Genomic DNA, 17,604 nt, shown 5'->3' on the forward strand with positions numbered 1-17,604 from the left:
CTGCGAGGGCCACATCCAGCCCCCAACACAGAGCCCTCACCCTCTAACCAGAACAATGGCAACACCAGCCACAGCCTGCAGCAAAACACCAGTTGGTTACAGGGAAAAAAGCTGTGAAAGGGGAACAATGACAATCAAGCCAACCAGGAAAGGGGAAGCGAGAAAGACCCACCGCACAGCATTGCTCGGTCATTGGTCGATGGCCCCCAGTCTACAGATGTGGAGTCTTAACTTGGGCCCTGCCGCACTGCAAACGTGGGTTTCTGCTCCCGAGCGGAGGATTGCGGGGGGATGATTCAGCTAACCCAGCTCCAGCAGTCACTCACCACAGGGGAGCCATGGCGCGTGCCCACGTCACCCCAGCCAGAGCTGCTGGGCACTACCAGCCACCTCCAGCCCAGACCCCCCAGGCTCTGTCCCGCCCCCTGCCTCCAGGAGCAGCTATGCCACGCTTGGGGGGCCCTTCGGGTAACTGGGAAGGCACTTCAGGGCCATACACAATGCAGGTGGCCCCGAGGGACCCAAATCCTGAGGCACCGGGTACACACGGCGCTTTCCTGCCCTACCAAAGTATTCTAACACTGAACTAAAACAAGCTGGAAAAGCATCCTCAGATGGGCGAAGACAAAGGATTACAGAAGAAATAGGGAATGGCCCATGACAACTCTACAGCTATTTGATGTTGCTTGTCTGTTTGAGGTGCCAGGGGTTTTTCTTTTTTTAGGCAGGCTGATAGCAGAACTTAGTCATTGTTTTTAATTACTCCAAACGTAAATAGCTGGTAGGGTTCATATCCTCACACATCCCCTGAAATCTCTACTTGTCAAAAGTAACTGCTCCTTTTTTTAAGCCAAGAAGCAAAGGAATAAATCACACAACAATAGTAGCACGGCTAGAGCATCTTCTTCCAAAGCAAAAATACCGCTAAGGTCAGTGCTGATGCCAGGCTGGACCAACGGCGGAGGCTGGCACCAGGCACTGAGGCAGCAACCCTGCCACACTCAAGCCCAGTCTTCCAAGTGGGATGTAAAGACACTTCTTTCTTTCTCTAGCTATTAAGAAGAAGGAAGTTAAGAGCTTTCTGTGAAAATCAGAGTTTACTGGAATAGGAAAGCTCTTAAAAATGTACAGACCATGGGCTTGTGTTTATCTAGACCTTCCCAGAGAGTATGCAGTAAAACAGGGAAAGAAACTCCACAGGCAATGCAGCAAGAACGAACTTCTGTTTAAAAGCACGGCACTTGTTTGTTAAAACACTGATTTCTCAGTGTATCCATGCATTGAACTATTTATTTCTGTATTTGAATGACCTGAAATATAATTATAAGCCTGTGCAAAGTGTGAAAAAAGAGATGGACTAGATTTTGCAACCCCGATCTGGACAACTTACAGATTGTTTAAACTGCAACTAGAAATACTGCAAGAGATAGTTGCAAGTTTGCAAAACAAAAGCAATTTTATGACTTGTAGAAATGAATTAACAGCTATCTTGGAAAGTATAGATCCTGACTAAATTTTATGTGCAGCGTGTGTTTTGAAAATAGTGATTATTTCAATAATTAGTGTTCTGTATCTATCTGTGTTTGTAAAGGATCCCGCTTCTCCATCTTGAGCTATTCTGTATGTGAAGTTCCTGTCTGCAGTCACATGGTAATTAAGTGTGATTAAAGATGCTATTCATTCCCCTGCAAAGCAGCAGGTAACCACATGTCAGAAGGGGGTGGTGGGAGAACGGAGTAACTTCTGGGCAGTAAAAAGGCTATTGGAAATGGTCTGTTGGAAATGAGCAATGCGACAGCGTACAGCAAATGCTTCAAAAGCAGCCACGTGGGTTTGTGGCAACTGTGGGCAACCATCGCGTTCAGAAACATGATGGTCACCTGAAGAAAAAAGTATTTAAAATAACCTCTTTATTTCTGTGTGCACCAAGCGATGCTGAGACCCCAGTCACAGACTGGGCAGGACTGAGACAAGCTCCATTCAGAGACAAAGCAGCATGCCCACCACCGATAGCAACACACCAGCCAGGTGTGTTGGACTGGAGTTGCAACTGGCAAGAAGCTATGGAAGGCAGAAGTTACTCCTGTGAAAGGGTAACTCCACCGCTGAAACGGTGGGAGGGGAACAGAAGGCAACTGCTCCTACAAGACACGACTGCTTTGTTGGGGAGGTGTCAGAAATTAGGTCAATACCAGCCTGCTGAAGCTTCCCCCCCAAATCCATTTCTTAGCACTGTCTTGTCTCTATCACAATCCTTTGTAATATCTAAACACGATGCGTACGTTTGCATACACACGGCATGCACATAAGCTTCTCCTTCTCCCTCCGTGTTTGCACAGAATTGCCAATGAAAGCTGGAGGCTTACTGGACCCTCTGGAAGTCAGTGACCCAAACCACTTGCTAACAGAGGCAACCAGCATAGCCTGGAATATGGAAATCCCACTTAAACACACAAGAAAACACTTCATTACTGTGAGGATGGTCAAACACTGGAAGAGGTTGCCCAAAAGAGGTTGTAGAGTCTCCACCCTTGGAGCTACTCAAACCCCACCAGGACGTGGTCCTGGGCAGCCTGTTTTAGCTGCTCCTGCTGGAGCGGGGGGGGTGGGGTGGGTGAAGTGATCTCCGAAGCTGCCCACCTCACCAACTCTGAGAGTAAAGCTCTAAACCTATAGCGTCTTTAGTGAGACTATAGCCTCATCCTCACAATCATCACACTGATAAGAATTCCTGGTAGTCCAAAAAGTGATCTTTCGTCTTCTGAACTTGCTTAAACTGTCACTACCTTGCAGCTAAGCTGAGCTGGATTATCTAATGGGCCTAGAAGGCTCATTACATGGGTGATCCAGAAAGAACATGGCTTATTAACGGAGCCAGGGAACGGAAAAAGTAGTTCACCACCAAGATGTGGACACATAGCTATCTAGGAGACTCATTTTTGGAGAAAGCAATGAATGGTTGATAAACGCCACTCTTTGCACCAAGTATGCAACAAAAATGGTTGCAGCTATTATTCCGCTGGATCAATTTTTTGCTTTTTAGGGTTTATGCATTTTTATTAGCAAAACCTGCCAAACCATACCTTATATGCCAAGGACAGCATCCCCAGCTATCACCCTTCTATGCTGTAGCACTCAATAGTCAATTCTGAGTCCCCCAAATTTGCCAGAATTAGTAAAAGCACAGTCTGCCTTTTTGCTGGAGGTCTTCCACCAAAAACTGACCAGACCTGAACTAGTCACGTGCACATAGTGAGCCCACAGCCTGCCACGGTACAAGCAGGCAAGCATCATTCCCCTTTTTATCACATTCACGACATCAGAGAAAGTCAGAGTGCAGCAACTGCGAAGGCAAACCAAGCTCCTATTAGCACTCAACCACAACATAAACCTATTATTGCACATTACAAATCGCAGTGTTATTCTGTTGCCAGGTTATAAGCTCCAGAAAGGTGCCCTTGGAATGCTCACTTCCAACAAAGTAGCCCTAAGCTTAACATTTGATCCAAAGGGCTAAGAGAAAAGCACTCCTTTTACCACTAAATTGCAGTGTTGGGTTTTAGCATTTCTTCAATTATGATATGGACAATGAAACCGTGTCTTTCTGGATGCATGAGGAATTCCGCTAAATGAGCCATTCAGACATCTGAACTTAAGTCTGTTCCTTTAATACATTTGATTAACATGGAAATTTTATCTCTTATGTCATTATTTTAGTGCTGTAACATCAAAAACATTAGTCCACAATGTGCCCACGATCACAGGAGGATAGTTTATGGGCGCTACAACTAATTTCTGGAGCAGCAGCAATGATTTCCCCTCCCAAAGCAAGATGCTCAAGCAGAAACAGCAACAGAGGTGAATCTTCACCAACTGCAAATGACCACAGAAGTTACGGGGCGATATTTTGCTTCCCAGCCCCACTGAACTCAATGGGACTTCTGCCACCAACCTCATGGCAGCCAGAATTTTATCCAGTCACATTGATTGTTTGTCCCTGGGGCAGGAACGTGCACTGACAAAGTCAGAGAAAGCCAGATTCAGAGTTTGCCTATTCCATCTCCTGACCCCACAGGCAAGGGTACACCTACAAAGAGGTTAGTACAGCTGTCACCACCCAGGAGGGATTTTGGATCCAAGGGCAAGGAGCTCTTTCTCTTTGCATCTACTTTAGCCAAAAGCTCTATGTGCAATACAGCATAATTCTATTTTGTTCCATGTTTTCTACAGAGCACCTCACATCCCCACACAGCTGTGGCCAGTAAGTACGTACTGCCCAGTCAGGTAGTCAGTGTTCAAATACTTAAAAGCAAATAAACAAAACACTGGAGCTTTTGTTAAGGGCACTGACACCGCACATCTAATTGCAAAAAATGGATAAGCAACAGACTTTGTAGGAACCTAAATTCCTTGGTAGGTTAGGTATCTTTTATCACTTTAGTACAGCTTTTGTGTGTTTTTTATGGAGAGGGAGAACGGAGGAGAAATTATTATAGGTAAAGGAATCTTGCCATCAAAATGTGAGGAAACCTAGTTATTTGACTAAGCAAAAAAATACTAAGTAATTTGTAAGAGAAGAATAAAATGAACTCGCTGTGTCTCCAGAGGTCTGTAATATGATCTTCAGAAAAGGTAGCTTGCCAATTTAATTGAGGTAGGAGTTATTTAATTTTTTTATATACAGGTATAGTTTTCAATAAAACTACATATGCCTATAACACTGCAATGGCAGATGTGTCTCGATTATTAGAGGTGGGCTCTAGGGAATATATACAATGGATCTTGAAATCCGTAAGCAGCTGTTTGGAAGGGAGGGGTGGAACATTGCAACACACACACATGTTCCTTAAGTGCAGTAATGTTTTGTTATTTTACTGCAGGTGTATTACAGAGATGAAATTTAATAACTTATTGTATACAATACCAATAAAATGGAAAGATTCTTTGCCCTGACGTTCATGAACAAAGTACAAATTAGAAGCAGCTCAGAGCGCAGCAGCTCCGTGCACAGGCACACACACACCACCTCAGTTTGCACCTTCCCTGCTCGCAGTCACAATACCGTCTTTTTTATTGTTTACTATGAAAAGGTGGGCAGGCCATAAAAAAGGAAAAAAGAAAGCAAACCCCCAAAGTGGTCTACAAGACAGTCAAGAACCTGTTGTCGATAGAATTCAAGAGCATTTAAATGCACGGGGAAGCACTCGTGCGTTCATGGGTGAGGTCCCTGAGATGCGGGAAGCCCTTCTGCAATGTTACCAGTTATTTTTGTAATATTAGCAGCTTAAATCAGAAGCCTGATTTCAGAATGTGCATTAGTCTCAATCTCATGCTGAATCAAGCACTGAAGAAGGATGTACATTTAAAAGTATGTATCAGATAAAAAGATAATCCATCCTGCTTTGGTTTCCCCCCCTTCTGTCTTTGCTGGATTCCTCTTTATTTAATTAGAGATGTTGCAACAATTCAGTAATTCACAGCAGAAAAAGGAAGTCCCAGCACTTCTTGGGAGGAAAAAGAAAATGGGCAATAGCTATTTCTGTCCATTCCTTTCTCAGCATGAGAACAACAGCATTCTGCAAGGATTTACAGCCCTACTGGGCTCCCAGGCAGGCGGGCACAGGCAGCTGGGCTGAGCTAATCCACACGCACTTGCTGCAGAAGCTGATGGTGTCTTTCGTTTCCATTACACTGGTTTTAAAGTTTTCCAGCAATACTTCTGTTCCTTCTGTACAAAATCTCTGTCAAAGGTATGCTGTATCCTCCCTCCGCCACGCTCACTGAGCCACAAACACTCAGAAAATAAAATCCAAGGCCTTCCCTGCCTTCCTCCATGGGAAAGGTTCAGGCTGCTATTGTAGGCAGGAGACAGAAAGGGATGGGACAGGAGGGAAGCGGGAAGCGTGTCGGCTATGTGGCCACCGCTCAAGGAGAAAGAGCCAACGACTTCTCCCCTCAGAGCAAGCTATGACACAGAGAGAATACCACTCCCCCCCGCCCCATGCATCTAATATGAAAACCTTCTGAGAAAGCACATTGGAACAGTGAAGAGAAGCTGAACGGAGAGGGGGCCACAGGCCCCATCGTGTGCCAAAGGCGCCTCTCACCTATCAGGAGCATAAGAGAAGATGGGAGGTAATGGAGAGAGGATCCACGACCACGCAGGTGGAGGGACGTCAGGAAAGATCGTGTTGCGTCCATAAACAGACTGCAATGTCCAACAAATAGTTGGAATCAGATTCAATGGGAGAGAATACAGGAAAACACTAGCAGCTACAAGAAGGATGAACCCCAGTTGGGTCTGCGTGAACTTTTAAACGAGTTCCTAGAAACCTCAGCCATAACGGGCATATTCACTTGCTGTGGCAGCCTGCTGTGCCCTTGATCACAAGCCTCTTGGAAACGCCACGCCACTGCTTCCAGAGGGAAGGCTGCACAGGAAAGCAAGGAGGAAAAGAAGAGTCAAAGAAAGAGTACTGAAAGGCAGACAGAGAAAAGGCAAGCTAAAGATGACATACATTGTGCTACAGTGCAGAGATGCTCTCTGCAGAAACACCGTCCTGCCAGTTGCATCCCTTGGACTTCTCAGGATCTCTTCCTGATCTGGATTCCTTGAACAAATTGCTATCGATATGGTCCCTGAGGAAATCCTGGAAAGCCACAGAGCTGCTGCAGGTTTGGGCGGACTGCCCTCGGATGCCTACAGCATTGTAAATGCACGATGAAGCCATTTTGCTGCAGCCTCTAATGCTGCTTGTTTGAACTGATGCTGCAATGAAAACAAAGTTAAACATCGTGCCAATGTCATTCCGGTGGCTGGCCTTTCTCTTTACCATGGCATCTTGCAACAAGCTGAATGCTAGCAGACATGATTTCAATCTGGATAAAGTTTATTGTATTTTGGTAGCAGTTGTGTTTTATTTTAAAAAAATATATAAAAGGCAAAAAAACCCCTGGCAGAGCTCATGCAACTCCACTAGCTTTTACCTTAACACTTCATTCCAGAGGCAGCTTTTAACAGTCAGATGGTTCCAACTGGCCTCTGAGAGTACTTCTTGAACATCAAGTAAATCAGTACATCCAAAACCAACATTTAGACTCACTTGCTAAAAGACTTAGTAGTAAAAACAAGTCATTTTAAGATCTGAGGATTTTGCTTTAAGTTAAAACACCTTAAAAGCTAAGTATCTGTTACTATGCATTTGCCAAAAAGGCATAATCCAAATTTTCAAAGGACTGTCTAATTTATTCCCACATACAATCTTGTGCGTTGCCTTGGAAATCTATGGTGTATGTTTTCTGGCCATCAAGCTCATTTTACAGTTCTCTTTATTCATTGCTTTTTTGAATTAACTATTGCTCAGAAAGCGCAATAGCTCTGGATTACTCAAAGTCGGCCTCGTCGACTATTAACCAATTAGTGGAGCTACACGACTGTAGGCAGCACAAGTCACCGTTAGTCTAATAATAGTATTTTCTGTACCCAGATGCTCTTGCACTAAGGAGTATCAGTGTTTTGTAAACACTGTCCAACTAAGGAGCCCCTCACCTTCAGCTGCTGTTGGGAAACCGAAGGACCGGGATTTACGAGCTGATCCCCCAGCCAGAGCAAGGTGTTGCCGTTTCCTCCGGAGCATTTCCCTCCTCCCTACTGCTGTGCTCCGGCAGACCCTTGCACCAGCCCCTGCTCTGCAGCCGAGTGGCTGATGCTCAGTTCTATCTACCAAAGCATTCCTTCTAGCTCTTTCTGCCTTCACCTCTTTACAGTGCTGATTTACATGAGGCTCTTTGAATAGAGCAGCAGATGCATTGCTCTTCATTACCATGTGCAGACCCTTACTTACAACCCGAGCACCCAACCAACAATAACAGACTAATACAAGAAACCAGAATAAAGTTAGAGAAATCAAGTAGGTATGCTTTTTTTCTAAAATCTACTGCCTTGCTAATCCCCCCCAAACCAGCACAATACAAAAAAAAATTGATCTTTGGGGAAACGGTAAGAAGTACAGAACTAAGACAACATGCAAAATCCTGACTTCACTGAATGAAATGAGATTTTTGTCATTAACTTCAATGAAGCCAGTGTTTCAAAAGTGTCTTGACAACAACTTCGGTACATGTTTCTTAGATGACTTCTCTCTAATGGAATTAAATAGTTCCCAAGATAAGCTTTCCTCCATTCCCACTGTAATCAGTGTTGCATTTGCTATGGTTTTCAGTGAGAGCCCAAATGGACCCTAGGCTCAGAAATAAAAATCATCTTGAAGTAAATGGGTTGCTGTGTATCTGACCTCTTCTCTCATTGGTGTGAACACAGCGCAGGGATGAAACCTCAGATCATTGCTGCTATTTGTGTGAAGAGAGGTTGTTGGGGTTTTTTCCTACCAGAAGATTAATAGGTAGCAAGTTCAATATCGTTAGGTATTTAGTTTTCCTTAATTGTTCCAGGAACTCATCTACAGAGAGCAATGCATCACATCTGGAGGTAGCAATTTACCTTTCAGAAATCAACAAAATCTGCACACACCTCCTGGGTTTAGGAAAAAGGAGCTCACACAGCTACAGCCGCTACTCCAGTCCCTCCGGTAACTCAAGGCTTCAGGGGACACAATATTGCCACCAATATTTCCTTTGGAATTCACCAAGTTTTCTTCAGTATCTTCTGTCTAGATAAGCTAATCTTTCTCAATACATTTGAAAGTACACCCTAGAAATCTTGCAAGAGGCTTGTAGCTTTTAATTTTCTTTTAAGCCTGAAGGTTCATACTTGTTAATAATTTGGTGGATCCTGATAGTTCTGCAGCCTGGAGAACAGACAACAGATGGTCCAGCCTCGGCATTAAGCATTATTCCTTCTGTACCTTTCAGGAATTTGAAAGATTCTTATTTTAGAAATAATTTTTCTCCTTCCTGTCTGGGCACTGGTCATCTGCCTCATCCACTTTTCCATTATACTTCAAGGAAGTGGATGCATATGGTAGAAAGAATGACCCTGTTCCATGGATTGGAATTTTTATTATTAGCACTTGCATTGTAATATCTTCCTAATATTCCTCAGTTTGTCATTGATGGGACCACGGAAAAGGAGGGCAGGTAAGCAGGGGTTTCTCCATCAGCTCTCCACTGACCCTACACAATCACGGGGCACTGCCACGTCGATACCATCAAGGATACATCCAGAAAGCTGACCACATCCGCACCCACTGAGTTCTGAGGCAACTCCTGAACCGGTCCACCAAAGTGTAAGAACTAATTGTTCAGTGCTATCATTCAGGGGGGATTAACTCTCATACTACAACCATAGCCACCAGCTTCCTTACGGATACATGTTTTTTTCCAGTTTCTTGACAGACACTATTTTCCCAGCGCAGAGGACAGGCAGCGGTGCTCAGCATCACCCCGCTCTGCACCGCCCGTCAGGGCTCATCCTCTTTTTCGGGCGATATGAAGGAGCTCGCCGGCACTTCCAGGTTCGTCCTCTCCTGCGTTCTGGCCCAGAAAGTCTGGCGAGCAGGAGCGGCGTCTGGGCTTCTCCTGCAGGTGGCTGGTGCTGCATGAAAAGAGGAGGCAGAAACTGTGCTGCCTGTTTCTGCAGGCAACCGTCCTTGTTATGGCAATTACCCGGCGGTTCCCCACAAGGGGTTTCAGCTGGTTGCTGATCTGTCACTCGGCCGAGAGAGGCCAAGCCAGGCGGTGGCATGGTGCAAGAAGGGCTGGGTGGGTGCCCCCAGCTCCCACCAGCCATCCCCCCGGGACTGGTCTGAGCTGCCCCAACCCCTCCACGCTCCCAGCACCCAGTGATGCCACATAATGTCACATTGAGTAATTTCCGTATCACTTGATGCTGGGGGTATCTGGAACCAGGTTGCTCCCCACTCCCCCTGGGAGCCTGTGCAAAGTGCTGCCTCACTTTGACTGGAACACAAAGCTGAGGATGCCTAAGAAAAAATTACCTCTTCATGACAAACTGTCTTCTCAAGCCTACAGCTGCACCTCTGCCCTTAAGTTTCTAGGATTAACTTTTTACTCGCAAATTAAAGAAAATGCACACCCGTACCCAGCAGACATTCACAGATACGGGTGCGCACAAAGAGGCCACAGCGTGAGTTGCATTAAGAGTCCACACATAAGGCACACATAGACCATGTAACTTCTTTAGGTGCAATGCCATTTTGATCTCAGGAACAATTTCTAACTTACTTGCAGTATCAGAATGAGATCATTCAAACGCAGGAAGACTGGCAGAAAAACTAAAAGCAAAATGCAGCAGAGAAAAGGTGTGTTTTCAGATGAAACGTGAAACGGCAGCAGACCCAAGAAAGCAGCACAGCAGGGTCTCCAGGAGGCTGGAGCCACAGAGGTGATGGGTCTCACCCTTGGATGGGTGCTGCTTCACCCTGGGAACAACATGCCCTCCCCAAGGCTGTGTGAGCACTGGGGACAGGGACACATCCTGATGCCTCCTAACAACAGAAAGCAAAAGTATACAAGGATTTTAAGGCAAAGAGGACTAGCTAGAAACAACCCCTAAGATTAATTAAAAGCTACTGCAGTTTTTTGGAGCAGGTGAGGGTAGGGTTGCACATAAAATCTTCTTCCCTTATCCGTGCTGGTTATTGCAAGTGAAATCAGTAAGTCACTTACCGGCTCACTAAAGAGTTTTGGATGTGAAGGCTCAGTGCATCACTAAGTTCCCTTTCACGGCTTGGCCTGTAAACCTCCCCCAGCAAGCAGCTCTGTATCCAGTTTGTTCCACATAGAACTAAACATGTAAACAGTGCTTTAAGCAAGGCAAAGCAGCCTTTCCTCGTCACCTCTCCCAGCCCAGGCTCTGTGTGTGAAACGTCACATGGGAAACGTCCCCAAAACTCAAACACCACACGCGAGGAGTGGCAAGCGCCGGGGCCTCCCTGGCGGCTGAGATAGCCTCACCTCCCTCCAGTTAGCCAGGTTAGCAGAGGAGGCAAAGCAGAGCAGGTCCGCACCAGCCAGTGGAAGAGGCATGGCCACCTGCACAGGGATGCTGCCACCAGGGCTCCCCAGGGCTGCCCACCCTGCCTCCGCCAGCAGACCCACCGGCAGCACCCCGCAGCCTTGCAGCAGGGTCGGGGGGCTCGTGGCCCAGCTCCCTGCCACCGCTCGCCTTCCCAGGATGCTATCCCCGGAGCCAGCCGGCCACTGGAGCCTGCCTAGGCCCTGCCGGGATGTCCCTGGCACACGCAGGGCTGCAGAGGGACGGTCGAGAGCATAGCCCCGGCCTCCGGGCACTAGCGATGGCAAACACGGTTGCACTGCCAACAGAAATTTCTGTTTAATTGCTCAAATGGTTTCATTTTTCTATGCTAAATGTTAAAAAAAACACCCTAAACCAACAACATAAGAAGACTGCTTCCCTGCGTTATTAAAGAACATGGACATACGAAAGGAAAGAAGGGATCAAGTACTTCCCTTTCCTATAGGGAAATAATATGCATTTTGGCTGTTTTTTGGGTTTGGTTTTTTTTTTCCCCTGGCAGATTTGAACAGTATAAAGCTTTGAATATTAAGAAGGCTATTAAATTCTTTCAATAGTTTTCCGAAGTGTGAAGCTACTGCACTTAGAAAAAGGGAAGGAAGCCTAGCACTCTTCAAGAACAAAATGAATTTAAACACATGATTACTATTGCTACTGAAATTAAAAAGAAAGTGTCTTTTAAAAAAATCAATTGTCTTGAAACAAAGCACAGACTTTTGGCTATTGATAGTATTTTTAGACTCAGACTTTCTCTGGAGACTTAAAAGTATGCAAATGCAAAGTGCAGAGAGGCACACACACACACACACACACATGCTATACCTTTGTATTACACTGGCATTTTATTATTTAATTAAACTACTCTTATTTTTCTAGCTCACGCATGCTTCCCTTGAGACGGCTTTGCTGTTAGCCTGCTGGCCTTGACTTCCAGCCAAAACCAATTCAGAAACAAAAAGGGACAACAAATCATATTTTCACAGACATTTTTATCCCTCAATACAACCTTGTTTTCACACAACATCATACAGATTCTATGAAAACTATAATTTATTGCAGTAGCCATCCAAAGCTAGGGGCTGACACAGGCTCTGCGGTGTGTTTCCACTTCTGTTATTTCTGAAGTTGTGCTGTTGGGAAGGACCTGCCATGCTTAACAGTGCGGCATTGTTGCGAGGGACAATAATCAATAGTTCGCAGCAGCTCTGACTAGGCAGTATTAGGTCAACCCAAGTACCCATAGTCTCCAATAACTGTATCCTGGCTAGAAAAGCTCAGGCAGCAGCTTGAAAACCTGCACTTGCAAATAAAGCCCGTTTCTGAGAAATGCACATCTGCAGGCATCGCTGTTTATGATGGAACATATTCCTAAGAAGTACAACTTTAAGAAGCAAACCTCATTTATCAGAGTATTTATCGCAACCCCTCTGCTGAGCAGACTTTCACTTACCTGGTGGCAACCCTGTAAATTCGAATCTCTTCCATATGATGAGTATGAACCCCTTTCTGTTTTACCTGTTAAAAAAAAAAAAAGAAAAAAAAAAGTGTAACAGATATAAACAGACATACATAGCTTCTCCAAGCGTTTTACATGATGTTCACCACATTTTCCTAATGCTGTTTACATATGTAAAATAGGCAGTGCTGCCTGTGTAATGCATGTAGGCAATAGAAAGGGATTAACACTTTTTCATGCTGAGGATGAGGATATGAAATAAACTTCCTAATCTTGGCTGTGCTGCTCTGCACACTTTCTGGAACTGGGATTTACCAGGCTTGCACTGGCTGAAGGTGTGGGCGACACCCTCCATGCCTGCCCTCTGGCTCGGGGGCCGAGCACCCAGGCACCCAACCTGTCCCTCCGCTACGCTGGGGACATGGCCAGTCCCTCACCGGCTCTCCAGCCAGCCAGCTTTGCCCCAGATCTGCTGCGGATGCGGCTCCCCACTCTTTCCCAGGAGCAAATTCCCCCATGATCAAGGCAATGATGGAATTTTCACCTGGGAGAAAGACACTGATTGGGTATTCGCCATTTGCTACCAATGCTGGGGCTGCCCCAGTGGTGCTGGGACTCAAACAGGGGCCCAACGACTGCTGAGGCTCTCTGCCAGCCCTAAGTACCTTTTTTTTTTTCTTTCCTTTTTTTTTCCCCAGTAAGCCTTTAACACTCGGCTCCAACAGCCTTACTTGCAGTACCGGTTACGGTTATGCCATATTTACAAAGAAAAATAAAGGTTCTTTCAGGTTTGAATGGCCAGACTTGAGCGAAATCAAGAAGGGAAGAGGTGGTTTCTGCAAAGCATTAAGTCATGGCTGAGCAGCACCGCACCACGTGCTCCGGAGACAAAGAGTAGTCAAGAGGGCTGATACAAAACATATTGACACTAAAAGACCACCCTTATGGTGAGGATAATCACGGGGGGTGGGGGGGGTGGTGGTATTATCTAACAAAACATCCAAGAACACAGTAAAAATCCCTCATAAAATTAAAGTTTTTATTATAGGCTGGGGCATAAAACCCACAACACACAGTACCAGTTACTAGGGACCAGATGCTCGGTTTATCTCTGTGTGCATCGCGCCGAGGACCCCTCTGCACCTAGGAGGCAGCTTCATGTGGCTGCGTAGCCCCACGTACGGGAGATGGGGTGCCAGCCTCACACCAAACCCTGCGCTGCCAAGATAGAGCTGCCGCACCAGTACATCTACCAATGCCATTAAAAAACAAGCTTGAACTGCATTTGGAAATGCCAGATGATAATGATGACCATAGCCAGCACCCTGAGCAGTTTCAGGGGTCCAAGCGAGGGGTCCCTAGCTGGCACCGCTGCTGCCCGACGGACGCGGAGCTCTACTGCGCTCAGTTTTTCCCCAACGCGATCCGAATTTCCTAAAGAGCCCATGGCACGGCAATTTTTTAGACAAAGGATGACAGAGGTCATGTTAATCGTTCCCAAAATGGTGTGGCCACATTCTGACTCCACAAGCCTTTCCTTTACTATAAAGCTACTAGGTTTGATTGCCCTTTGGAAGCATTATTGATAAAGTTTGACTGTTGCAAGTGGTTTGGGATTTAAAAAAATCATCTTTCTCATCATCATCATTTGAGACTTTAGAGCTTGCTTTTGTTTCTTGATTGGTTTTGGTTTTCTTGTTTTCCACATTAAGTAGTTACTTATACACGGGAACCTCCAAAATTTATTTGCAATTCATAGGACATTTGCACATATAATAACTTTTGAAAGCACTTGTATCTGGTTATACAAAAATGATGGATCACCCTCTCCATAGCCCCCCTCAGGTTCAGAGTACTGGGAAGCTTTTGCAAAAATAATTCAAGATTGAAATGACAATGAAATTTTAATCATGAATCCCTGAGTCCAATGCTGAGATCTAAAAACAAAATGTCTTGCTGGCATGCCTGGAGTTATGTGTGCTACTTCCCATCACCCCAAGAGGGCCAGAAAGTCGATGACAATAACAAGCGATGAAGATGGGGGGCGGGGGGGGGGGGGGGGGGGGGAGCTGTAGGGAAGGAAAAATCCCAAACAGAAATAGGGTTGAGGGGAACCAAGTACAAGCAGCGACACAAGGTACTTTGAACACGCTTCTTGCTGCTGCCTGGGTATCCGTAATCTTCTTTTCTATCGTATCAGACACAGGCAGCCTCATCTTAATTTCAGTTGTTAAAAAATATTTATCCAGATACAAAAATAAACCCACTGCAAATTACAAGTTGTCAGGGTTAAAATCTACTTCTATTTGTGTGGGGGAGGATAAGAGAACAGCATAGACATGAATCATTCTCAGTAATTTGAGTGTTTCCATGACATCAATGGGCACTCGTCCAGGACTCTGTCGAAGTCTGTGAGGTACCAAAGCGGCACAGCAGCCAGCAGGAGATTGACTTTTTTTTTTTTTTTAGGATTATGCTCCTTGTAAAGATTTCATCTATAGCATCCACTTTTACCACCAAACAGATAACTTTGGAGATCACGAGTGAACACATTTCATTCTGATAGTGTAAGCCTTTAACTTTATTACATTTCTTGTTCTTTCCACGTACAGCTAGAAATCTGCCTCCTCGAATAAGAACAAATAACCAAAATCTATGAAAAAGTCAAGAATTCACTAAAAAGATACACATACATAGATTTTTCACTGTCAACTGTAATTATGAAATTATCATACTTTTTGTAATGATACTTCACTGGGGGGCGGGGGGGGAGAGGAATATCTTTTGTATAAACTGTCCATTTAAAATTAGCTACAGTCTTGATGTTGATTTTCTGCTTAAAATTCACTGGCACATTTGTTTCAGATAATAAAATTTGCAAGAGTGCCGATAATATGCAAAAGTAGGCTCTTTAAGCAACTATTTGTGCTCACAAATACAAATGCTTCTCCTGAATTTCTACATTTACTGTACATTATGCATCATTTTCAGTCACTCGAACACCCCAGCCTGTACTGTGCGTTTTCTGAGGTCTGCAAGAGCTAAAGATTCTCTCTCCTTTTTTTTTTTTTTATTTTAAAAAATGTTTCAGAAAAGAGAGAACGTCTACAACCATGTAGACACCCGACGCATTCACTGCGGAATTTTCGAGACAACCCTCTAGTACCAGAATGCGGCAGCCGCTGCGGATATTTTTTGGCACAAAGACAATGGTGGCAGTGCCAAGCCCCATGGCTAAAACTACTCAAAAGAGGCATAAGGGTAGCATTAATCGTTCAAGTCTTTTACTGCATGGAGTACTGTTGTCCATATTTTAAAACCTAAAAGTACCCGTTAGTAATATTTGTTGTAAGCCAGGGGAGGAAAAAAAAAAAAAGGGGGGGGGGGGGGGGGGCGGGAAGAGAGCCTGAAATAGAGACAAACAACAAATCTTGTCAGACATCTGATTAATTTTTTCTACCTAGAGGACCAAATGCTAAAATGTGCCATTTGTTACCAGCACTGCGAACACGCAATACGATCTATACCCTTCCGTGGCTTTATGATCTGACAATTGAAACAAAGCTCCATGGAAGAAGTTGACCTACAAAGGCTGGTGAATAACTTTCAAGTATGCACTTGTTCTTTAGGTAAGGCAGAAAAAGCATCTCCGTTATTATTGGAGGCAATAACTTAGTGTGTGTGTAAATATATATATCTTCAACTAATTGTCACAGTGCATGCCAATCAAAGGAGAGACAAAGAAAGAACTACATGCAGCTCCTGTTTTCTGACAAACACTGAATCTCAAGTCTCTGCTTTCTAAATACTTCTAGAAAAAAAAATACTGTTTATCTTCACTAAATTAAAACGATTGCTTCATAAATATTTTGTTTGCATTTTTGTTTAACTACAGAAAATAAAAGCAGCACAGGATTGCCAATCAATCAATAAAGCAGCTACTTGCTTTTCCATGGTGTACTTTGAAAAATTAATCAAATTAAGTAGAAAATTTAAGCAACTTCCAAAGCACAAATGCAAGTCATCTGATTCCCCACTCTTTTTTTCCCCTGCCCTGGGAGATAGGGCACCTTGGCTTTTCTCTGGTAGGCAGAATGAGAGGCATGAGGCAACTCTTTCCATCTGCAGAGAAGAGGAAGTGAAGCTATTTCTATAAATGACTTCAATTCAATGTTTACATTGAATTTGTGTTTGACATATTTTTTGAGAGATGAGTTCAACTAGAATATTCTAATTCAGGTTTCCGCTGCCCTACATTTGGGGTTTAGTTACTGGTTACATTGAAGAAGGGAAACCTGTCTGGGACAAAAAAAAAAAAAAAAAAAAAAAAAAAAAGTAATTGTATTAGGGATTGGAATTTTAACAGCTGCGAATTTTGGTCTGTTCAGGTCTGCAATTTTCCTTAAACAGATTTCTTATTCGTTACAGCATTTCTAGCGCTTTTTGAAAATTAATGATTGTTTCCCCTGATGTCTGATGTCTCAAATGCATCCTGAAGGGAGCCCGATCGATTCCCCTACAGTGAATGACAAATTAAAGGAGAATTCAGTGTCAAAGTCCGACCAGGCATGAGGAACACAGAGGTGGAGCATATCTGCGAAAAAGTTCCCAGCAACTGAAGAATGGGCTGAACTTTATAGTTCCACATTTGTCTGTACGTAACAAACACACACGTGTTATGGCCGTAGCAGGGTTTATTTGCATTGTTATGAGGATCATGAAACAGTTTACTTCTGCCTTAACCTATAGTTCCTGCATTCAGAATTTTCTTATGCTGCTTTCAGTTTGGCTGCATGAGAGGGAGGGTTTGAGCACTCCAGGGAGTGAGTGCCGGACTCACCTCAGTGCTCACCAGCGTGAGCGAAGGGCTCTGCACACTGGACCTGCCTGCCAGGAGGACCGGCTCTGCACAGCACCTTCTGACAGCAACAGCCAGATTATCAGTGCTTTTTTTTTTTTTTTTTCTCAGAGATATGAAAACCCAACTCAGTTCAGCAGAGAAATCAAGCTAAAATTTGTATAGAATTATACAGTACCCGAGAAAAAAACTCATAGAAATAAACGAGCCATTGTACACTATACCTATAAGCACCTCACTCCCAGAGAAACGTATATATCCCGTGCCTTTCTT

The 17,604-nt window shown here is 44.5% G+C and overlaps 1 protein-coding gene across 22 annotated transcripts in view; it reads right to left on the reverse strand.

The window, feature by feature from the left end:
• TCF4 (transcription factor 4) overlaps positions 1 to 17,604 on the reverse strand; it is a 240,339-nt gene that overhangs the window by 108,559 nt on the left and 114,176 nt on the right. For all 22 annotated transcript variants that reach the window (XM_056323838.1, XM_056323839.1, XM_056323843.1 and 19 more), the window contains one exon: positions 12,468 to 12,532. In XM_056323838.1, the coding sequence (XP_056179813.1) occupies positions 12,468 to 12,532 (65 nt within the window). The remainder of the gene's footprint in view (positions 1 to 12,467; positions 12,533 to 17,604) is intronic.

Source organism: Falco biarmicus, chromosome Z (genome assembly GCF_023638135.1).
Source record: "Falco biarmicus isolate bFalBia1 chromosome Z, bFalBia1.pri, whole genome shotgun sequence".
NCBI lineage: Eukaryota > Metazoa > Chordata > Aves > Falconiformes > Falconidae > Falco > Falco biarmicus.